This window comes from Haliotis rubra, unplaced genomic scaffold (assembly GCF_003918875.1).
Source record: "Haliotis rubra isolate DU_JTF1 unplaced genomic scaffold, ASM391887v1 Scf780, whole genome shotgun sequence".
NCBI lineage: Eukaryota > Metazoa > Mollusca > Gastropoda > Lepetellida > Haliotidae > Haliotis > Haliotis rubra.
Genome location: NW_025767502.1, coordinates 164,952 through 189,835, shown reverse-complemented (window position 1 = coordinate 189,835; position 24,884 = coordinate 164,952). Strand labels below are relative to the sequence as shown.

General features: G+C 38.7%; 1 protein-coding gene across 4 annotated transcripts in view; it reads left to right on the top strand.

The window, feature by feature from the left end:
* LOC124260911 (protein kinase C iota type-like) overlaps nucleotides 1-22,470 on the top strand; it is a 28,164-nt gene extending 5,694 nt beyond the window's left edge. Inside the window, exons 6-18 of one of the 4 annotated variants that reach the window (XR_006894214.1) lie at nucleotides 71-117; nucleotides 885-914; nucleotides 3,518-3,532; nucleotides 4,106-4,270; nucleotides 5,023-5,120; nucleotides 5,793-5,929; nucleotides 7,377-7,462; nucleotides 10,398-10,485; nucleotides 15,996-16,121; nucleotides 16,523-16,602; nucleotides 17,985-18,190; nucleotides 18,878-19,645; nucleotides 22,459-22,470. Coding sequence is in view for 3 of the 4 variants with exons in the window: in XM_046695233.1 (XP_046551189.1) it covers nucleotides 71-117; nucleotides 885-914; nucleotides 3,518-3,532; nucleotides 4,106-4,270; nucleotides 5,023-5,120; nucleotides 5,793-5,929; nucleotides 7,377-7,462; nucleotides 11,631-11,718; nucleotides 15,996-16,121; nucleotides 16,523-16,602; nucleotides 17,985-18,190; nucleotides 18,878-18,965 (1,166 nt within the window). In the remaining variant the exon portion in view is untranslated. Of the gene's footprint in view, nucleotides 1-70; nucleotides 118-884; nucleotides 915-3,517; nucleotides 3,533-4,105; nucleotides 4,271-5,022; nucleotides 5,121-5,792; nucleotides 5,930-7,376; nucleotides 7,463-10,397; nucleotides 10,486-11,630; nucleotides 11,719-15,995; nucleotides 16,122-16,522; nucleotides 16,603-17,984; nucleotides 18,191-18,877; nucleotides 19,950-22,458 lie in introns of those variants that run through there. The other 3 variants (XM_046695233.1, XM_046695232.1, XM_046695234.1) reach the window with 3 other exon arrangements.
* The last annotated feature ends 2,414 nt before the right edge of the window (nucleotides 22,471-24,884 follow it).

The window sequence follows — 24,884 nt, the reverse complement described above, 5'->3', positions numbered from 1 at the left end:
ACTGTTTCTTCCTTTTTTTGAGATGACATTTTCCAGGTAATGTCAAAACTCAACTCACCCCCTCACTCAGTTTCAGGAGCAGCCTCTAACACTGTATCCTACGAGCCAGGCAAGGAGGTATGTACGGACTAACATTGACTAGATATTAGAATGATCTGTTGGGAATTCACATCCATAGTAATGAAGTGCATTATGTCTCCATTGTGTTTGGACCAATTCCCTGTAACCGTTGTTTGAGATGAATTTGATAAACACAATAAAATGTAAGTGCACTGATGTGCCTGTGGGGAGCCAGTGACTGGAGAAACAGATGGGGGCCGTCACGTCACAAACTTTGGTTGTGAATGGGTGATAATTGCCAGTAATTATTATAGAAGGAGATGTAATGCACAGGATAATCAAGCCTACCGAGGATGATGAATGAAACAGAACAGGTTTCAGAGAAGCAGGGTATACATTGTACGATATCTTTTAGGGCCCTGGAACAAAATCTCTTCAGTACTTTTTGTAGACTAGAAACAGTAACACCACCTGATGAATTCATAAATTTCCTGAAAATATTTTCACCCTCTATGACACATCTGTTCTGAATGTTTAGAATACCTTAAAGGGGGACTCCACAGTTTGTCAGGAAACACACAAGATCCTTTTGCCTGTGACAGGAGAATAACATTTAATGTACTTGCTCATGGAAACCATTGTGGTTTAGAAAGACACACAATCAATTGAAGTCAAGCCTTTTTGTCAGCTGAACCACTGTGTCTTGTCCTTTGATATTTATGATTCAAGGGGGAGAGTCCCCCTTTAATGCACTGGTTATGACCAAAGTACTGTTTCCCTCTCAACTGTCTACACCATGTATTCTCTGTTGTACTTTCCTGAAGGAGGAGGAAGAAACACCTGCTTTTACTGAGGTAGAGAGTTATCTCCCTTGTCAATACACAGTCTGGTTCTGTGCAAGCTTTCCACAATATTTATTTGCTTTTTTGTGTTGACAGCACAGAGCTTTTATGATTATTCAAGGGAATAGCATTCACAGCTTAGTAGTTTTATGTGTATTTCTGTTGTTTTTGTTTCATTTTTGATGCAAGTTTATATATGTTAGCGTGAATATGGAATATTTGTCACATTTCTATACATAATTGGTGTTGGAGAATTCTCAGTTTTTGCTCTCAAATGTGCACAGTGGCTAGTATTCATAGATGTTTCAGTTCACTCTGAAGAGTTGTGTACTTTGGGCTGGGATTTGAAGATTATTGGTTCGAATCCCACATTATGCATGATTAGGGGCCGTTCATAATTTATGGCTAGGGGTGATGATAATGATTTTTATGGAGAAGCATGTACAAGGTGAATGTCTTTCTCCCCCCTCCCCCCCCAAGATTTATGAACAAAGTAAGTGGACCCCCCTGCATGTCATGTACTCAATCAGTGGGGGGAACCCACCCCCCTCCCATAATTTTAAGCATAATTCTGTTCAATATATTTAGTACCCCTTAGTACATGTGTACAAAATTGATGACCCATCTTTCTAATTCAACAGCAAGCTGACAGGCAGTGATGTGTGTCAAGTGATGTGATTAAATTATTGTTCTAATTAGTATCTGACTCAATCACTTAAATTAAAAATCTTTTTTTAGTACCTTGGTTAAAAGCTGATGATGGTATTTCATAAATATATGTATGTAAAACTGTAAATATGGTATGTGATATTTCATAGATATGTTTAAGTTTAAGTAACAATATCCACAGTAGACATGTTTAAATGATTTAAGTGATGAAGTTTCTCCATCGTTTGTCAGACAGCTATGCTATTCATGCTATATGGTACATGGACTTGGCAGAGAATGTGCAGCCTTAGACAACATATCACTTGGATATAGACCACTCACTGTGTGTTGTGTTGTTCCCACCAGGGACCTGGCATTTATCATAGGATGGGATAGAGAATTGGATGGGGATTAGATGGGTGAGGGGTCAAGGTCAAGGTCGGCGTCAGGGTACAGAAGACAATGGATTTTTAGAAGCGGCTGGGCTTTGGTGTGTGGAGGGAATAAGTGAATGGGAATTGTGAGGTGAATAGTGTTTGGGTAAGGCAGAGACATTTAGGGGAAGGGGATTGGATCAGTAGATAGAGAATGGAGAGATAATCCTGATAAGGTGGATACAGAGGAGAATTCATCATTGTTGTTTTGTAAAAATGGGTAGAGAGAATAAGGACTGGGATGGATGAATATAGATGGAACTGGTAAGATTAAGGTTGGGTTTTCAGGTGAGAGAATGAGCATAAGAATAAAGCCAATCAGGAAAGGTTTTATTGACAATGGGGTTGGGATGACAACTGTGTGGTTAGATATTGATAAAACTATTCTTTGAAAATTATGTGGACATTGGGACGAGTGTGGCTGAAATGAAAAGCACATTGGGAGGGTCACAGAAAGTGTGTAGATGCCTCTATGATAAATGTCTGGTCCTGTATCTGCATGCTGTGCTGTTCCTCAATATTGTCAGCCATTTTTCTTGTGGGTCACATCACTGCTTATCTCCCCTTGTCGACATTATTCTGCATTTTCCACCATGTTGGTAAACACCTTTATATCTCATTAGATTTGAAGTGCATTTCTAATTTTGTTCAACCCATGTGACTCTTGTCATTTGTATTTGCAATTATCATCATTGAACCTATTTTCCAATCAGTATCAAATGTAGCCTCGTGATATAGCGAATGATTACTTCTATCCTGTGATGTACTTGATTCCCCTAAGAGGTGATTTGCCTCCACTGGATCAAAATCAAATTTGAAGAAAATTTGAATCCATAACAATAAACAAATACTGACTCTCAAGTACACAATGGGTTTCACAGATGGTTTCTAGAATACACAGTTTCAAATACAATGTATATGTGATCTCCAGTGAAACAATAAATGATTAATACTCATGCATAAATTGTAATGAAGGATCTTTCAAAATGAAACAATAGAGCCAGGATCTAACTGCAGAAGGTGGAGAGGGGCTGTCATCTTTTGGAGGAAATACATTTTGAATATTATCATATTTTATATAATGCTGAAAATGATATCTGCGCTTGATTTGCTGGCTAAATGATCTCACGATCCTGCGTACCAGTGCTTCAAATATATATAGAGACAAAAATTGTTCTGTTTGTTTGTTTGTTTTTAATTTATTATGATAGGAATTTGAAAGAACTGTGTTTGTTGGGTTTTTTCTTTTGTATGTAAGAATAGTTCTGACAGTTTCCATCAAAATTATCTCGAGAAACATATTGTAATGAGGCCTTTTTTAATCATGGTTCCTTTGATCTTTAACATTTGAAAGTGGGGGATGATTTTCTTTGATGTTTATACTCTCTGATCATACAAGATTATAATGATGGTAATCAATTATTTAGTATTTTGCAGAAGACTGTTCATAAGAGTGGCTAGAATTAGCTGAATAGAGTCAGTTGACTATTTCCACATATCCACATATTACAGCCACATTTGTTTTATTTACAGACTGTGCAAGTTGATGTAAGTATTGTGCATATTTCTATATTGTTACATAATATCTCATGTAGCTGGAAAGATTGATAGTCCTTCATTTGAAATAGTGTGTGAGTGATTGTGGTTTAACGCTGCTTATAGCAATATTCCAGAAGTATCACCTCGGGGAACACCAGAAATGGGCTTCATGTAATGTACTCATGGGGAATCGAACCTGGGTCTTCAGAATGACGAGTGAACGCTTTAACCATTGGGGTTCTGTTATTACGTGTTGCAACCCATGAAGGTCCGGGTTAGAATTGATCTTCAGTAAGCCATGCTTGTCATAAGAGGCAACTAACAGGATCGGGTGGTCAGGCTCGCTGACTTCGTTGACACATGTCATCATATCCCATTTGCATAGATTGATGTGCATGCTGTTGATCACTGGATTGTCTGGTCCAGATTTGATCATTTACAGACCGCGGCCATAGAGCTGGAATATTGCTGAGTGTGGTGTTAAATAACAAACCAACCAACCAACCAAAGAGGTGTTAAACTCTCTCTCTCGCTCTCGCTCTCTCTCTCTCGCTCCCACTCACTCACTATTGCCTATTACAGACATCACCAGGTGATGATGGCAAGCAAATGACAATGGATGAGTTCCAGTTGCTCCGTGTGATTGGAAGGGGGAGTTACGCCAAAGTGCTGCAGGTGGAACACAAGAGGAGCAAACGTATCTACGCCATGAAGGTCATAAAGAAGGAGTTGGTCAATGATGATGAGGTCAGTGAAGGTCAAGGACATAGGGGTGAGGTCACTGACATGAGGGTCTGTTTATTGAGGTCACAGACATGAAGGTCTGTTTATCGAGGTCACATGAGGTTAGGGACATAAAGATCTGTAGGTCAGAGTAAAGGACATGGGGATCTAGTGGGCTTTACCTTGACTCATGAACATGGAGGTCACGGGGAACCCCAATTATTAGTTTTAGTGGTCCTTGCAGGCAATATGAGGGTCCTGTGAAGTAACAGTGTAGAGAACTGTACTTTGTGATAATTTCTGTAGAGCCTGGAATGAATCATTGATCATGTGGACTGATGGATGAAATGATGCATGTAACTGCTCTGAAACACTTAGCAAAGTCATAGATGTGTTGTCAGGACACAATGAATTTTTTTTCTGTGTCCATTCTCTTCATTTGTGTGTACTGGACGAACATTTGCGCGTCATGTAAAACCCTGGATCTATATTGTGAGGTCACCAAAGGTCAAAGACACGAGAGACTGGACGGGTCAGGAACATGAGGGTCTGTATGGTTGGGGCAGGGCACAGTTGATAGGGACCAGGTTGGTGCCCATTATGGGACAATGCATGCAGGTTACCATCCTTGGAACACAATGAATCTGCTGTCTAGATGTATTTATGTAATGTTGCTGTCAACTCTCCTGGACAATTGAAAACCAGATGGTCTTGAAAATGTGTGCAATATTTTGTTTTCTTTCATATCTGTTGACCTCTGCTGTGATTTGTTGTAGGATATCGACTGGGTTCAGACAGAGAAACACGTGTTTGAAACTGCCACAAACTACCCCTTCCTTGTAGGACTTCATTCCTGCTTCCAGTCTCCCAGCAGGTAGGTGAAGGTCATTCTATCATGTAATACCATTCAGGAATATAGCTCCCATACAGTGACATAGACTAAGGCTCGGACAATTGCTTTGTAGTAAGGGACCCAGTTCCTCTACAGGAGTGTTTAAGCATAGGGAAGCTATATTTATTAGACTAGTTTCAGACTAGTGGTGGTGTGTGGTCCTGTGCATAGAGCCGGGGTCACAAATCAGTTGAAGTTAAGCAATGTTAGTCGCAGAGAGTCCTTGGATAGGTGACCGTATTTGGAAGCTTGACTCCTGAGAGTTTCTAGGACTTCAGTCCTGCCCCACAACGAAGCACACATGACACATGTGGTCTCACCTTAGGCAAGTGAGTTTATTCATGAATGGCCTCTGTTTACCCAGCAGTGAATGGGTACCCGGTGGGATGAGTCATATGGCTGCTAACTCTGTTTAGTTAAGCGGTCTTTACTTAGGTGGTTCCCACTGTATTTCCGTCTTATGTTTCCGTCAGAAAGAAGTGGATAGTCAAATATCAATAACATCAGACATGAGGAAACCTTTTTGTCATTTTTCTTGTAAATCAAGCTAGAAACTGAACAATGAAACCATAGGCGCCAAATGTCAATGTCTGGTCTCAAGATATGTCTTTGGCCAGTATGACATTTCTGTAATCAACTTTTTATTTTGCCCAGGCTGTTCTTTGTGATAGAGTTTGTCAATGGCGGTGACCTCATGTTCCACATGCAAAGACAGCGCCGTCTGCCAGAAGAACATGCCAGGTTCTATGGCGCCGAGATCTGTCTGGCACTGAACTACTTACATGAGAGAGGTAAAGATCATGTGACTGGATTATGAGTGAGGGGGATATTGTTTATCGTCACAGCTGCAAAATTTCAACTGCTGTTGTCAACAAGACAGCTACTGGATTAGGATCACTGCATGACACAGATTGTAGGTCCAGAACAAGAGTCACATCAGGAATCTGCACACTTTCCCATGAATCCCATGGCATCAAATTCTTCAAAGAACAATGTTTGTAGCATCATTAGTTAAATGAAGGATTTTTTGTAATTTCACCAAAATTGGTTTGTTTATGTATTGGTCATTCCATAAGGCTGCAATTCCCAGATTTAAAGTATGATTTTGCAAGCAGTGGAGATTTCTGCAAGGATATCTCTATCATGGCAGCGTTCAGTGGAAGTTGTTTTAAGTCTTTACTTAGATTCAGCTCCCAAAAGGGGTGGTGGGGTAGCCAAGTGGTTAAAGCGTTTGCTCGGGTTCGATTCCCCACATGGGTACAATGTGTGAAGCCCATTTCTGGTGTCTCCCGCCGTAATATTGCTGGAATATTGCTAAAAGCCATACTCACTCACTCAGCTCCAAAAATGGCTCCTGTTATGATATATTATTTTTCCTTGTCACAGTTTCACGTAAGTGGTAAATATCTGGTATCTGACTGGAAGTGACATAAATAAACCTCTTTTCAAAGGTGCATCTTGGAATTCTGGTTCAGATTAGTCCCACCCAACCAATGCTGGTCTTAAAGGTGACAAACTGTTTCATAGATCAGGCCGGGTGACTTGGTTAATGGAGTGTGGCTTGGATAATTGTTCACAATATCAGTCACTGGACTGCCTGTCAGTGAGTGAGTGAGTGAGTTTGGTTTTACGCCGCTTTTAGCAATATTCCAGCAATATCACGGCGGGGGACACCATAAATGAGCTTCACTAATTGCGCCCATGTGGGGATTCGAACCCGGGTCGTCAGCATGATGAGTCGACGCTTTAACCATTAGTCTACTCCTACCCCCGGATTGCCTGTCAGAAACTATTTATTATTCAACACAGTCAAATAGCTTGTTTATTGGTGACTGAGCTGAATCTTAGTAAAGGCTATTCTAAAATGTCAAATTCAATTCATCGCTAACTGGAACACACTGTGTATATGGGGCTATATGGGGGAGCCTAGTGGTTAAAGTACACACTCGTAATGTTGTAGACCTGGGCCCCATTTCACAAAGCTCTCGTAAGCCTAAGATCTCGTAACTTTTCTCGTAGCATTCGTAGCTCCTATGTTACAGTATAGAGGTACGAATGCTACGAGAAAAGTTACGAGATCTTAAGCTTACGAGACCTTTATGAAACGGGGCCCTGGGTTGGATTCCCGATACAGGTATAACGTTTGAAGTAAATTTCTCAAGTTTCCCACCATGATATTACTCGAATATTGTTAAATGTGGTGAAAAGCCATACTCACTTGCTGACTTCTGAATTCAGGGATAGTGTACCGAGATCTGAAGCTGGACAATGTGCTGCTAGATGCTGAAGGCCACATCAAACTGACTGACTACGGCATGTGCAAGGTATGTAGCAGACTTCTACCCCCTCCATCATGTCAGTTGTTGTATAAATATCTTTGTGTGCTAGGGCTGCCATTGAAATTCAAATTACTGACAGTCTTGGAATTAAGCGTGAAAGGCGTTCTTGTTATAACCTTTAAAGTTACAGATTTATACCTTTCATACAAAAACAGTAGAAGATCTTGAGTATCCATCCTCTAACAGAGATGCCAAGCTCTACAATTTTATCGTAGTTGCTATGAATTTTAGCCCCAAACTATGCCAATACGAATGCACTAGAAATTCTACGAAATTTGAAGAAATTTAATTAAAATTCGGATATATAGACAAAAACATATATTGACGTCGATTAAATACATTTTCGCCAAAAAGAGGAGAAGAAGAAATGTAATGCTCATGATTTGGAAATCTGCTGTTGGAGGTATGTGAAATTAAAGCTTCACTCTTGATAAGTGTCATATTATCTTTCTCAGATTCGATCATGATCTTAGGTATTTAGTTGACTATTAATTTTATGGTCAAACTACTAATTTTGATCCTTGAAACTATTATTTGCAACACTTTGGGTTTGGCATCCCTGCTCTAAATGTCTAGCACTGAATTTCTTGTTTCAAAAAAGGGAATATCATTGCAAGAATAATTATTGATATTTGATTGAAACACTATGCTGCTATACTATTCTTTTTGTATTGTTAGTTATGTATCTATGGCAGCCTTTAGCTTACATGAGAAAGTTAATTATATATTTAAATTTTATATTTGTTAAAAACAGAACATGAAAAACAAATGCTTTTAAAAGAGTTTGTCTTTTGATTTGTACTTGTAAACATTCAATAATATTTCTAAATTCATCAATGTCTGATACTATACTGTCTTGTGAGATATAGTGGTACTACATTCATGTAAATATGATGCCATGAAATAAAAGAATAATTGTTTGAGATATCTAGATATTCCGGCCAAAAATTATGCAATGATTATACTTGAATGTGTTGATTTCTTAAAGTTCATTAGAGAAATGTTTCATGTACCAATGCTGTTTCATCTGCATGAATGAATCATGTCATTGTCATTGTGCATTCAGTCCTGTAATCTAGTGTCTGTGTCATAGATCCATGTATTCTATAGGACCTAAACAGCATGGGTGCTTGTTGCACGAACACCATCAAGTCTATTGCAAGGTTGAGGTTAGGTACCCAGAATACTTAGAAACGCTACCCTGGTTACTAGCTTGGCTAACCGCCTCCGTGGTGTAGTCGTTAGAGCGTACGCCCGGAGAGCGGAAGGTCGCGGGTTCGATCCCCGCCCGCGTCATACCATAAGACGTTAAAATATGGTACTTGTTGGTCCCTGCCTGGCGCCCGGCATTAATGGGTACAACAAGGACTGGTCGGCTCGGGAGTCAGTATAGTGTGTCTAAGCGGGGTATTCATGCTTCACTGCGGCATGGTATCTCAGTGGGCTCGCACTATAAAACCAGCTTATGTCTGGGCTAGTACAAGCAGCAAACATACACATACACACGCATGCACGTCGTCATATGAGCGAAATATTCTCAAGCACGACGTTAAACCCAATCTCACCTCACCTCACCTCACTAGCTTGGCTGTCCTGGAGGGCATTATACCCCAATGATATGGATTGATGTAACCTTTGAAAGCCATTCCATGTTAAAATAAAGGTGATATCATGTTTGTGGTGCTAAGACTGCTGAAATAAGCCTTGGTACCACTCCATGCCCTTTAGTATGACTGGGGTGGTGGGGTAGCCCAGTGGTAAAGGTGTTTGCTCATCACGGCATATGCCGAGGTTCCATTCCCCACATGGGTACAATGTGTGAAGCCCATTTCTGGTGTCCCCTGCCCTGATATACATGAATATTGCTAAATGCAGCATAAAACCCACTCACTCACTTTGGTATATTTATCATTTAGAACTATGATAGGTGAAGTGCAAAGTAGCAAATGATAGAAAAGATATTCAATTTACATCTATCGTTTGTCTGTTATGAATAGTCTACACAATGGCCACAGTGCTTAAACTGCTGTCATGAACAAAACATTGGCAAGTATGACGTGTTTTGAGTTACAATTCTAAACCTATGGGATCGAGATAACAACAGTTTATGTTCAAGGATCCACTAGCAGTAGCAGCAGTCTGAATTTCATAAAGGCATGTGTTATGTGAGCCTTAGCACTAAAATGTGTTGTCAATAATGGTATGCACATAGAGAGAGCAACACTACTCTTCTACAACCCTGAGATTATCCCAGTGGGAGTTCCCCCATCTCATTAAAATCACAACCTTTACTCTCATATGATACCTCTGTGCAGGAAGATCTTCCATCAGAGTTTTGAATCAGTGTCATGGCCTCTATCACATTCAGGACAGGATATACGATCTTGAAAACAAACAAAATGATAAGTTCCAAAAGTTGAGGCTGCACCATTATGATGATTATTTTGTTGTGGATATTTTTGACAATGTGTCATTTCTTAGCACAATGGTATCTTCACCAAAATGGGAGTATTATTGAAGGAATATTGAAGTATTTTGCGGCTTTGTATTTGTCCAAATTTAAATTTGAAGTTCTTGGTGGTAATTAATGTCACCAGTTTGATTTAGAAAACCCACATCTTATTGGCTCAGAAACCCTTGTGAACTTCATTTAGATGGGTGGTGGGTAGCCTAGTGGTTAAAGCGTTTGCTTGTCATGCCTAAGACTTGAGATCAGGTTTGATGTTCCACATGGGTGAAATGTTTGAAGCCCTCTTCTGGTGTCCCCCCTGTGATATTATTGGAATAGTGCTACAAGTTGTACAAAGCCATACTCACTTTTGAGGATCGCATCAGAGTAGAATATGTGGTTTTAAATGAGATGGCGTTCCCCCATGCATGACATGTATGTGTTGATTCACTGACATTCTCACAACATCAGGAGGGGCTGGGCCCAGGAGATACCACAGGGACATTTTGCGGCACGCCAAACTATATTGCACCAGAAATACTACGAGGCGAGGAATATGGTACGTGTGTCCTGGGCGCGAAACATTCTCGTCTTTCATTTGATGCCTGGTTGATGGACGGGGTTGTCTGTATGAATAGAACAATTGAAGAATAACATTGTCAGGGTCTATATCTATGAAAATGCGGGAAGTTTGGATGTAATGAATTGCATGAACATTTGCTTTGCTGAAGTTTTCTGTCTGTCATCAGAGTTTTCACAAGTTGAATCATGAAGATTAATTAAGGTTAGAATTCAGTATGTGTCACATTATGAAAACATTCTGACAGCATCCTACCTGTTCTGGGCCTGATTATGACAGTTGTTCCCTCAGTATCACACATGTACTTGTGGGTCTCCATGTTGTAGTTCTGTCTATTTTGAATATTAGGTTTTTAAAGTTTAAAAATTGATAGCTATTGATAGTTAAAGATAGTACAGGAGGCTCAGAATCGTGATGCAATGTTGCAGCTATGATCGCAGTTCAGCTTCAGCTCAGTCTGTTTGCAACAACCCCACATGGGGTCGGTGGGGTAACCTAGTGGTTAAGGCGTTCACTCATCACACCGAAGACCCGGGTTCGATTCCCCACCTGGGTACAATGTGTGAAGCCCATTTCTGGTGTCCCTCGCGGTGATATTGCTGGAATATTGCTTAAAGTGGAGTAAAACTAAACTCACTCACTCACTACAACCCCATACAGGGGAATTTTTCTTTTTTTTTTTCTGGCATGACAGCTTCATTATGTCCAAAGTTTACTGCACGATAAACAGCTGAACAGTTGTTAGGACCAGTTCACTATTTTGCATTGCCTGATAATAGGTTTTGAGAAATGAATTCATACAGACAGCCCCTTCCTATGAATGCTTGTTGGTTCTTTGGTGGAGTTTAGATTGACTTGGGACATTTGTTATCTGCCTAGACTATATTTTCCTGACCAGTATTTAATTACTAATTATTTTGCAGGTACAAATCTATTTCATTTTAATCTAAACTCCATCAAAGTTATTAGATAGAATAACTTTCATTTCAGTCCATTTGCAGAAGGGGGTAACAGGTTGTGCACCCCTTCCATGGTAATGGCATCATCCATTATCAAGCAGCTGTCGTGTTTAGTTCGATGGCAAAGGTATTCAATGTGTGTTTTCTTGATTTTGCGTATCGTAGGAAGGATTGTGGCCGGGTGACCGGACTAACACATTCTGCGGAACTCCAAACTACATAGCACCGGAGGTTCTACGGGGAGAGGATTACGGTATTGAGAAATACTGTGTGATAAATAGTGTTCAGATTGTACAAAACTTGTTTGACAACTTCATATTTTTTTGGGGTTGTACTTGAGACATATGTACTAAACAGGTCGTCAATATTTTACAGGCCTGAACTATGTCCACCTAATTTTGAACCTGTCATCATCATTATAGACAGCCAACTTTATGGCCAGGCAAATTTAAATTACATCTATCGTTTTGAATTTTTCCTTTGAAATGTTTGACTGGAGGTAATATAATTAAATAATAAAATGAATATTCAAGGATATCAGTAATGCCAGCTAAATACTTTTGAATCAATTAATATTAAATCTATTATCAAAATTAGGTAATTAAGATCAGTTAATGCAATGTGTCATCAGAGTTTGTTATTTTGACTAACATCTATTTGTTTATTATATTTAGCTGGAAATTTACAGATCTAAAACCCCATTCTAATTTTACATTTTACATTTTTTGACAAGATTTCTTATCCAACAAAGTATTGCAGAATATTTAATACAGGACTCTTATTGGAAACAATTGTGAATCTGCAATTGAACATGTAATTGAATTTGTCTGGCCTTCTGGTAAAATTAAACCTAAAATCAAACATGAAACCACAAAATGAACCACAAGTTTTAAGAAAAAATTTGAAAAGACTTTGACTACTTGACAAATGGTGAAATTCTGACAACATGTCTTGAAGTTGTTAGACAAAGTAGAGTGAATGCAAAACCATTATCCAATCAGAATTAAGCTTGGTGTCAGCCATTCATATGCCTTGTTATTCCTGCTTGTTTCATCACATTTTTTGTCATCATTCCTATCTGAATAATGTTTCTATTAAACAAGAATGTGTAATTACTTGTAGCACTCTAGAACTGATACAGAATAATTTCTCTTTGTATACTAATGAAGCATGTTTTATTGTTTACACAACCTTTGTCTTTTTTAGAACTTCAAAATTTCAAAACAATTGAAAAGTAAATGGAAAGACTAATTTTTCCAAATTTTGATTGATGCAGTTTCCTAGTTTCATCTTTAATGTGTATACTGGCACCTTCATAACTGCTTTCTATAGGGGTGGCAAGGCAAGAGCATGTGATGTTTGACAGATGCAGCTGCCAAGTTGCATCTTTGATATGTTTATTGGTACCTTCAGAGAGTCTTCTTTGAGGATTGCCAGGCTGCAATATGTTCCTCCATGGTCATCATGTCTGTTAAGTATGGATAGTATATGTTCAAGGTGCCATATTTCTCTGTTCAGAGTTATGTCCCTTGGTCATTCCAGGATTTGCGGATTGTCGGTTTGAATTTCTGATTGGATTTCCGATCCTTGGTCCATCAGTGCTATACCAGTGCTCATAGGTTTTGTTATTCCACATTAGTATTAATGATAATACAGACAAATCTTATTACTCTGATTGTTTAAAGTCAGTCAAGAATGTTCTTGGCAGGTTTCCTTATTCTAGTGCTTCTTTGAATGATTAATGACAATGTTCCATCTTCTTACAGCTTTGGTAATGCTTAAAGTTTGAATCTGACACACGATTATTCCCTTGACAAGTGCATGTTGTCCAGTGATCTAATACATCATAATTCTGTGAAACAAGTTGCCTCCCTTTGTTGTGCTAGGATGTAAAGACCAAGCTTAGGTTTGATTTCCAGATTCACAGTTTAATTATGAAACTTTATGGTTTGTCAGCACCATACCTGTGCCCTGTGTCACAGAACAATTGTAATGCCACAATGTTCCTTATACCTACATTTTAACATAGACAGTGAGAGTGCTACACTTACTGAGACTGTTTATTTGTCCAAAATGGTACTAAGTCTTTTGGGGCCTTCTTCTTGAATCACCATGATAACTGTTGAAATCGACCATACTCACTCACAACTAATCTCTTGTGAATGTGACTATTGACTGTTAGGTGTTATGTAACACTCGTAGCATGTTGTCTTGAGGTGAAACCAAAGCACAAATAAAGCTGAATGTAATTTAGGTTAGTTTCTTTGATTTTTCTTGTTTGATTGCAAATGGTATGGAAAGAAATGTATGGTTATTCCTTGAGCAAATTGTCCAGTATCCATGCTTGTCACGAGAGTTGACTAATCACTATTGGATGGTGCATGACCTGTGCCCACTGATTGTTGGTCATGCCATCAATCACTAGTTGGCAACCTGTTTCTGATAATGTCTGTGTTAATATCACAATATATACAGTGACTCAGCCCCCAGTTGAAGATTGAGTAAAGTAAAAGTTTAAGTCTCAAAATGTAATCAAGTAAATGGCTATTAACAGGCAGCTACTTTAGCCACAAGTTCATTGCCCCTGGTCGGCAACCTATGTTATTGTTTCTGTAATGTCACAATTATTACAGTCACAGCCACTAATCTTAAGAGTGAGTAAAGTTAAGTCTCATAATGTAATCTAATAAAAGTCAATTTTAAATTTAAATTTTGTTTAGTCTCATAATTTAATCCAATGGGCCACATAATGGCAGCTACTTTAGCCATATGTTCAAAGCCTGTGTCTAGCACAGTTCTGTTTGGTCTACAAAGCTCAGCTAATGATTGTCCATTTAGAATATACATGTGACCAAAATCTACTAAAACTGATTCAGAGATCCAACTTTTGTCTTAAAGAGTTTTTGCATAGCTGAAATATTGCTGACAATACAACACTGCAATCACTCACTCACTCTCTGTTTAGTTATGTGTCATCAAATATGTTTTTGCATCTGGATACATTAAGATCCTTTGTACCTTCAAATTTGTGCTAGAAGGATTCCTGTTAGTGATGTCAGCTACTGCAGCCTTCCTGTGAAATGTTTGTAATTATCATTCATCAAATGCTTTTTCCATCCTGCTTATGTTCAAGGCACAGCATTTTACCATCTTAGCACATTTCGTTTTTATTATATATTTATGACTTTATTTTATGATTCATTCCTGTGGCAAAATAAGACACTAAGAATAAATCCATTGTTTTAGCATTGGATGATTTGGTGATTGCATGGTTAGAATTAATAATACTTGTGATGCTAGAAGGCCAACTCTCACTGATAACAGAAACCAATTTGAGTTAAGTTTGCACTCACTCATGACCCGAGATCTCTTTGAAGGTCTGGGTTTGTTCTCTACATGTGTTCAATGAATGAAGCCCCAGAGGTATAGATAAGCTGCGTATCTGCGTATATTACGCAAATATTTTTGTGAAAACTCAATTCCTATTAAGTCTATTGCGTACAAATACGCTTGTACTTTTGTACATACTCAATAAACTTGATCTTACATGTGTACACACAAAAATCTGATAGAGATTACTGAGGACAGATCAAATAACTGAGGTATATTGAGAGATTCTATTTCCACACATGACTTGCAGTCTTTCTTATTGTTTCTCATATTAGAGATCAAATACAAGTACAAGCACGTAAACGAACATTTAAGCTTTGTTATATTTTTACAATAAATTGAAAATGGCAAAATACCCAATTGAGTTTGAATGTGATGTATTCAATTTATTTGTTTACTCAAAGGAAAATTAGGATACCCAATTGAGATGAACACAAGTGAGTACATAACTCAATGACCCAAAAAGTTATCTGTAGCTCTGAAGCCCTCTGGCAGACCATGGTTGATTTAGTTTCATTGTCCCTCACCATGCTTACTGATTACTGATCCAGGAGTGATATTACTCAGTGTTATAGCTCGACTCATGGTCTTGGAAAATGGACAAAACTATCAGCTGACAGTCACCCAAAACTAACTGTGTCATTTCATGTTGTCTCATTACAAATGAACTCTTGCTATTTGTTGAAATGTTTCATGCAGTTAGAAAAGGTCCCCTACAACCGATATTGGTCACAAGAGGCACTGATGGTCAGTCTTAATGATGTGGTTGATAGCATATAATGTTGGGACCAAACAATCCAGTGATTGATATTATGTGCAAGGTCCCATCCTTGGAGTTACAAAGACATACAGGGTGGTGGGGTACCCAGGTGGTTAAGGCGTTTGTTCATCACTCAGAATACCCAGGTTTGATTCCCCACACGGATATAATGTGTGAAGCCCATTTCTGGTATCCTCCGCCATGGTATTGCTGGAATATTGCTAAAAGCGGTGTAAAACCAAACTCACTCACAAAGACAAAGAACCAAGTCACCTCTTGTGACCAGCTTGTGTTGACAGGGACCAGTTCTAACCCAGAATCTCCTATGAGTGGACATAGTTACAATAGTTCTAACATGTTGCTCTGTGTGGCTGTTACAGATTTCAGTGTAGATTGGTGGGCTCTAGGAGTCTTGATGTTTGAGATGTTAGCAGGACGATCGCCATTTGATGTTGTCGGTAATGCTGACAACCCTGACCAGAATACAGAGGACTACTTATTCCAGAGTGAGGCTTTCACCTTCACCTTTCTTCCGATTTTGATCTCCATGTTTGTCATATCAATTTGACATGTCCTTTGTGATGACTTCATTTCAAAATGAGGCCATTTGTTTTAGATACTTGTTTTCAGTGTGAGGAGGTTTGCCTGAAATATATTCCCACATTTTTGTAGTTAAGCATGCAGATTGTCAGTTCAATAAAAACTTGTAAATTAAAATATTTTGAAACAGTTACATAATGCTATATTTACAGATAAAAATAGTTTCTTTATTAATTCAACATATGGCATTCTGTGTTTACAGAAACAAGGAGTTTCTTTATCAAATATGTATTTCAAACTATATTTACAGACTTAAAGCATCCTTGCCTTCTTTTGTGGCTGTGAATTACGTGTTGTATGTTTTCAGTTATTCTTGAGAAGACAATCAGAATCCCTCGCTCCCTGTCAGTGAAGGCTGCATCTGTCCTGAAGGGATTCCTTAACAAGGTATGAATGTTATCTACATTGCATTAAAAAACAAGATGTTGTTATCACATTTCCAGAGCACTCTCTTGGTATGTTTAAAATGTCCCTGTTTTTTTCAATCATAATGATATGTGTTTAAACTCACTATGAACTGGGGGCGGTGGGGACAGTGGGGTAGCCTTGTGGTTAAAGTGTTCGCTCATCACGCCGATCACGCCGAAGGCACGGGTATATTCCCCACATGGGTACAATATGTGAAGTCCATTTCTGGTGTTTCCCCGCCGAGATATTGCTGGAATATTGCTAAAAGCGGCATAAAACCATACTCACTCACTCACTCACTATGAACTAAATTCATGTCTCCTTGTGAATATGTGAATAATTGTAAGAGGGTCATGATCTACACTATGTATGCTAAAACAAAACATTGATGTGTCATCAGACCAGAAATTTGATTCACGTCTATAGAGTTTCATAAACAGTAGCACATTGAGTGAGTGAGTGAGTGAGTGAGTTTAGTTTTACGCTGTACTCAGCAGTATGCCAGCTGTATGGCGGCCGTCTGTAAATAATTGAGTCTGGACCATGAGCATCGATCTGCGCATTTGGGAACCGATGACATGTGTCAACCAAGTCAGCAAGCCTGACCACCCGATCCTGTTAGTCGCCTCTTACGACAAGCATGGGTTACTGAAGATCAATTCTAACCCAGACCTTCACGGGTGTAACACATTGAGAAAATAGCAGGCATGGATTGTAAATTCAGCTGTATCTTTAAGGGGATTATGAATTGAATACAATGTCTTCGTGAAACTGTCATAAAGCATGTCGTTGGGACATCCTGACAAGGTCATATGGGCCAGGAAGTCATAGCACTAAGACCCTTAGATGACATTGATGCATAGATACAGTAACACATTGAGAAAATAGTTGACAGGGATTGTAAATTTGTCATGATCTATAGAGAGGATTGTTACGGGAATATGATGTCTGCGTGAGTCAGTCATTATACATGTTGCTTGGTCATCCTGACAAGGTTGTATTGGTTAGAAAGTTGTAGCACTAACAGGCTTATGTGACATGGATGCCTAGCTTCAAACATGAATATTCTTGATATTATGTTCCTCTAGAATCACAACAACAGAATAACAACAGAGTTTCAACAGTAACACATTGAGAACATAGCAGACATGGATTGTAAATTCATCCTTATCTTTATAGGGGATTATGAAAGGAATACGATTATGAACGGACATAAAACATGTCGCAAGGACGTCCTCGTAAGGACATCCTTGTAAGGTGATATCGGAAGTCAGCACTAAGAGGCTTATGTAACATGGATGCCTAGCTTTAAACATGGGATGATCAGGAAACATTCCATTCTTGATATTTTGTTACTTCAGAGCCCAAAGGAACGGCTCGGGTGCCACCCCCAGACCGGGTTTGCAGACATCCAGTCTCATCCATTCTTCCGTTCCATTGACTGGGACATGATGGAAAGGAAGCAGATTGCTCCCCCGTACAAACCTGTCATCAAGTCGGACCGGGACCTGGAACACTTCGACCCTGCCTTCACCAACGAGCCTGTTCAACTCACACCCGATGACCCGTGAGTTGAGGCGATTAATTACTGACAGGGTTTGAATGGGTTAGGTAGCCTAGAGGCTTGAGCTGGCTATTGATGCAGATCATAGACACTGATAATCATTAACTACATATTGATCTGTTATTGATGCATATATCAGAGAAGTAACATTGAGCAGAAATGCAAAACTGTCCAAAAGAAAGTCACATGGCTGGTGAGCTGAAATATTTTTATTTGGATTACTTACAAAACTGCACTCACTCAGTAGATGGTATGAATATTTGATCAAAGAAATAACAGCAGATTTACATTTGATAATGGTGTAAGAATCCACACTGAAACATTGCTCTATGCAATAAACAAGGCGGTGAAGTAGCCTAGTGGTTAAAGCGATCGCTGGTCATGCAGAAGACACAGGTTCGATTCCCCACATGGGTACAATGTGTGAAGCCCATTTCTGGTGTTCCCTGCTCTGATATTGCTTGAATATTGCTGAAAGCGGCATAAACCCCTTCTTACTTATCATGCACTCATTTATTCACTCTGTGCAATAAACAAGAATTTGTTATCCATAAAGTTGTATGCTATATTATTGTCTCACCGACTTCGGGAATGCCAATCAAACAAAGATCCAGAGTCCATTATCATCATCATAATCAGTAATGTTTCTGAATAAGTATTTTTATAGTAAAACCTTTTTTTAATTTTCAGAAAAGTGATTGACAAGATTGATCAATCGGAGTTTGACGGCTTTGAGTATGTGAATCCATTGTTGATGTCTATGGAGGACTGTGTGTAGACTAGGTGGCGCTGTCATATATACCGAGCATTCCGATTGGATGTTGAAGCTGCTTCCTAGTGGTTGATGTAAAGGCTGTGTGTGGATAATCCTGGAGGAATTTGATGTACTGCTTTGAGAAGAAACTTTATTAAGTGTGATCAATGCGATATCAAGTGTTGTAAATGTCGTGTTGAGAATCTATGAACAGGATATCTGGTGTCATCATTGTGATATTGATGCTCTCATTATAATAACAGTATGTATCACCATTTAGACTTACAGGTGATATGGGTACAATAACTTGATATCAGGATGACAACAGTTAAACACTGATAACATGATATCAATTGCCATCAAATAATATCAGGTTGATGTGTATCACTGAGATGTGGCAATGATATCATTTACAGATTGTATCATTAACATGGCGTTACCATGATGTTAACATACTTTTGGAGCCATGTCAAACAGCGATCAAGACATCAACATGATGTGATATCAGCTTCTATTTGCGTGATATCACCAGCCCCTACTGATGACCTGAACAAGTTATTTCCTACCACAATGGCGCACAATAACATTTCACTGAAACTGTAGTGTTTGCGACGTACATGGAGAGGCAAGCAGCCTGTTATGTTGCTGTGTCATTGAAAAAAATGTCTTGCAGTGCAATTCTTTACACTGTATATGTAGCTTTTGTGGCTTTAAGCTACATATACAATCATTCACAAATCACCCACTTTGTAATTATATTTGTTTATCCAATCCTTCGAGTCTCTGAACAAGGTGAAAGGACTACATGAAGACAACAAACTGATGCATTATATCATTAGATTTTCAGTTAAATTTCAGAATGAATATGTTATACAAAGCTAGATTTTGCAACTTTCTTAGATGAAAGATATGTATATGTACAAATATATGAAATATTTAATTCAGGGGGATGGAAATCATTTGTAGTATTCTTGGTTACCTTTTATTAAAACCATTTCTCAAACCAAACTTCCTGAGTAGATTGGTGATGTGATGTGAAACAGTACCACACAGATGGGTTTGGAGGGGCACAGGTGGCTGAGTCGGTACAGATGCCACAGTATCCTCAGTTGTGTCCCTTAGCAGTATCAGGTTCTGGGGTCTTGAAATTCCAGGTTTGCCACAAGTTTTTGGTCATTGTTCTCTCAGCACTATTGAAGAGTTCTCTGGGATCAGAGCCAAAGCTAGAGTCAATGTGTGCACTCTACATATTCAGTACTGACACCAAGTGACACCAAGTTGATATGTGGCTTGTGGAGAAATGTCTTTTGTTCAGAGTTGTTTCAAGTAGTATCAAGTTTAAGTATCCTGTGTTTGATTTGCCAGTCTGTGGAATGTCAGCACCATGCCGGTGCTAATGCTCACAGAAGTGTCTGATCTGATTCTTTGGATGTTCCATGTCTATTATCATAATCAAATGGGACAACTGCTGTACTGTTCAATAAAGCATATAACCAAGGGTGACCCAATCACTTCCCACAGAGGTTACTTGTCATATCTTCCTACAAACCTCTGTTGTAATACGGCTATATTTCCCGGTTCTCGTAAAATCCCCTAGCGGCAAAAAATCGCAACACGAATGATCTCCCTTCTTTCTATCCAATCAGAACATATGTTACATAGACTTAGATCCAACTTGACTAATGCAAGCAATTATGGGGCCACAAATATCCCTCCTCTGCGGGGGACTTGTGTTGATGTGACACACAGGACATTTAATCATTTAATGGCTAGCTTGTCCATTGTCAACGAGAGGCGATGGAGATGCCATTGATCCTCCATTATATGACAGAGTTCTGTCTAGAAGAAATGTTTGCGCATCGCGCAGGGGAAGAGGTTCTAGTTTTCCTGAAGCATACGGAAATTACCGAGGCCTTGCGAATGATCATTTTTGAAATAACGTCGCTGATTGCACAACTAAATCTGATTGCAACCAATCACGAATCCTGAACACTCGCACCATGAAAGGGCCGTATTAGAACAGATGTTCGTAGGAAGATATGACAAGTAACCTCTGTGGGAAGAGAATGAGGGTGACCTTGGAAGACCAACTCTCCACTGTGACCTCACCCTGAAGGGTTTCATTAGTTGTCACAACACTGACCACGGGTTTGTCCAGTCCAGAATACGTCACTGGCTGACATGGTTTCACTGCCTGTTGTCATAATCTCATTTATTCACTCGGGCGGTGGGGTAGCCTAGTGGTTAAAGCGTTGGCTCATCACCCGAAGACCCAGGTTCGAATCCCCACATGGGTACAATGTGTGAAGCCCATTTCTGGTGTCCCCCGCCGTGATGTTGCTGGAATATTGCTAAAAGCGGCGTAAAACCAAACTCAGTCAGTCAGTCATGTATTCACTCCTCAAACTGGGCTTGTTAGGAAGATCAGAAGCTAAAGCATTTGCTTATCACATTGAAGGCACAGGTTCAATTACCTTCATGGGTACAACGTGTAAAAATCATGTCTGGTGTCCCAACTGTGATACTGACTGGATACCACTAAAAAATGATGTGACATCATACTCACTCACTCACTTCTCAATCAGGTCACAGCTAGTCCCAATGTGTAAGAATACTCATTCATTTTATTGAAGGCTTAAGAGGAGTCATGGTATCAAGGGGTTGTAATATGTCAGTAGGGTGTTGAAGGGCTGTATAATACAGGAGTACTATTATGAAAGGTTTTGCAGTATTTTTTCAAGTTTCATATTGTTTTACCTTAGATGAAGGGTGTTTGGTATTGACAATGAGCTGTGTGCAAGAGGACCAAATGTGGAGAACACTTGACTATATCTGATTGTGTATGGCATCAAGATACCAAGTTGGGAACTTCCATTGTTTTATTTTGTAGATTCCGTTTCAGTATGATGTCAGTCATTTTACTTTTGTAGATAATAAAATATCTGCCTTATTACTTTGCTGCTTTTGTAGAAATTTGAGCCACTTTGTTTCAGTTAGAATCTCAAGTTTGTACATATGACGTGTTAAAAAATTACTTCTTGAATGAATATTTTTATGTATGTCGCAATGTATGCAGGATGTTTTGATGGAATTTCAGTGGTTGAAGATGTTTAACAGTTTGGACTGATTATCACTATGGCAACTGATAATTAATATGTTCCTGAAAATGAAATTACTATTATTTGCATTCTTAAACGCGGTGGCCAACTGGTTAAAGCGTTGACTTGTCACCCCGAAGACCCGGGTTCCATTCCCCTCATGGGTACTATGTGTGAAGCCCATTTCTGGTCTCCCCTGCTGTGATATTGCTGGAATATTGATAAAGTGGCTTTAAACCATACTCACTCACTCACTCTTAAACATACTATGTGATAAGTTTAGGAATGTGTTTGATAGAGAAATATGAAAAATGAGCTTGATATTGTAACTAATAATAAAGAAGTTGTATAAAATCATGAATTAAAAGACTGTGACCATATGTGTGGGTTATGTGGAATAAGTGAGTATTTTATGTTAGAGCAACAAATATACACATATCTGTCATTTGAAGATGAGCTGAACAGGTTAAAGTATCACCCCAAGCTGTGACTGTTTGTAGCTGAGAGATCACAACAGTAAGAATCCAGTAAATGACGGACAAAGGCCTACAACAAGACATGGCAATGTAAATACACAGTGCTGGAATCTTTACTGAAAAGTTTAATCCCAAATATAACATATGTAGGACATGTTAAATCGCAATGTGGGGCAGTGGGATAGCCTAATGGTTAAAGCATTCGTTCATTACGCTGAAGACCTGAGTTCGATTCCCCACATGGATACAATGTGTGAAGCCCATTTCTGGTGTTCCCTGCCGTGATATTGCTGGAATATTGCTAAAAGCCGCATAAAACAAAACTCACTTACTGTTATGCTTTATAACCACAACTTTGTATTTGCATGTTTCACTGATTTCTATATTCAGTATAGTGCTATAGGTATTAAGTGTACATAGTTTTAGTATGAAAGTACTAACAAAACTTTGATATGGTATTAACACTGATATTTGTACTGTATTGAGCCATTCCATTACCAAAATTAAAAAGATGTTGACAATATGTTTGGGATTTAAATGAATTTGAAAAAGCCCAAGATTGAAATATTTGTACTCATTCCTGAATCTGACTTCTCTGACTGAGGAAAACATACAAGTAATATATAATTCATGATGTCATACTGATACCGATAATTTCAGCTCTACACAAAGTCACACCAATGTAAATTATGACAGCCAAGAGCTAATGTCGCTCTTGGGAACAGCTAGAGTTATCTGCCCATTTCTGTAGAATACATTTCTTGTCTTCCAGACTTCCATTACGATGTTGCATCCAATAACTTCCCCTTGTCATGGGTTCGATTCTCGGATTAATCTGATTATGATCTGTCTGTACCACCCATGCTGACTCTTTTTGTGTGAGTGTCAGAGAAATGTTCTATGACACAAAGATCTGTCTATCACTGAACTACTTTAAGGGGAGAGGTGGAGCATCTGTAACTGGATTATGAGATTCAAAAACACTGTAAAAGCAGTATGTCATCTTTCTGGAAACCACTGCAATAAAATGATGATTTTTCACTACTTATTAAACCAGATCATAGGCGGATCGAGAGGGGGGATGCAGGGGTGTGCACTTTGTCCTGAAAGTTTAATAAATGAACATTGAAATCCTCGTGAAAATGAAGTGTGCACACCCTCTTTCTCAAAAAGCTGTATCCGCCCCTGCATGACCCTGCCCAAATACTGATCAACATCCACAATAATGACTGTTACTGGATTGAGACAATACTGAGCAAGCATCATCACCATTTTGGTGCTTCTGGCTTTCATCGTGGTTTTGTTTCTAAGACTGGTTGGTACAATATTGATCAACGTTCTAATTCCCGCAATCCTATTCAGTGGAAAACTATACTCTCTCTTTTGGCTATTAGGACACCTGTAGATATTTGTGATAACTTTAAGCTTCCTGAAACCATATTCTCTTCAAATGCTGGTACTGCTTACAAATTCAAGCCCTCAAAATTGATCAAAAATATATTAAAATGGAGATCTGTTCTGTTTTATCGTTTTCACTAAGTTATTTTAAACTCATTGTAGTATAGCCACACATAACACCAATCATCAATATTCTCTTCAACCAATATTTCATTACATTGTCAACATTTACTTGCGTTGTGACTTTTTTGACATATCTTGCTTTGGTTTGATGTTTTAACATATTGTATCTATTTTTGTAGCCTGTATATGTATATATTTTAGTTTTATTAAGTATCTTGCTAGTTGCCCTATGTATTACAGGGCATAGAAGTTTTTGAATGTAAATATCCCTTTTCTGAATCATAAGTTCATTTGAAAGAACTTATTTGAGTTGCTGTGCTGTCATATTCATGTTTAGCTTTGACCATGAAATGTTACAAAATTGTTTCTCAACATGTAAATCTGTTATATGCATGTTATTGTACTTAAAGGTGATCAATAGATTTGGGTAGAAATCAGGTTTGAATGTTAATGTTCAGATAGTCAGGAAAGTAAATGGAAAGGTTATCTTAGCTTACTTTAAATGTCCTGCAAGAGAAGTTGAAAATTCTTTTCACAGAAATGCATATAATGAACTTGGTTGTCATTTTGACTGTTTGCTTGTGATGAATAAATTTTTTTTTACTCCATCTTGGAGATAGAATATGGTCTGGAGGGCCTCGTGTGAGTTTAAACCCAGGGTTTGCTGCAACTGTAAAGGATTTCAGATCCAGGTCAGATTCAGGGTAACATTTACTCTTTTACCCTCAAGCTTAAGGATTTTGTTTGTCAGCAGAGTAGGAAGTGTATGTCACTTGATAAGTGATAAATAAGTACAATATGTGAGGTTAGTAATTGTTATGAAGTGTAAGATATTTCCACAAGGGAGC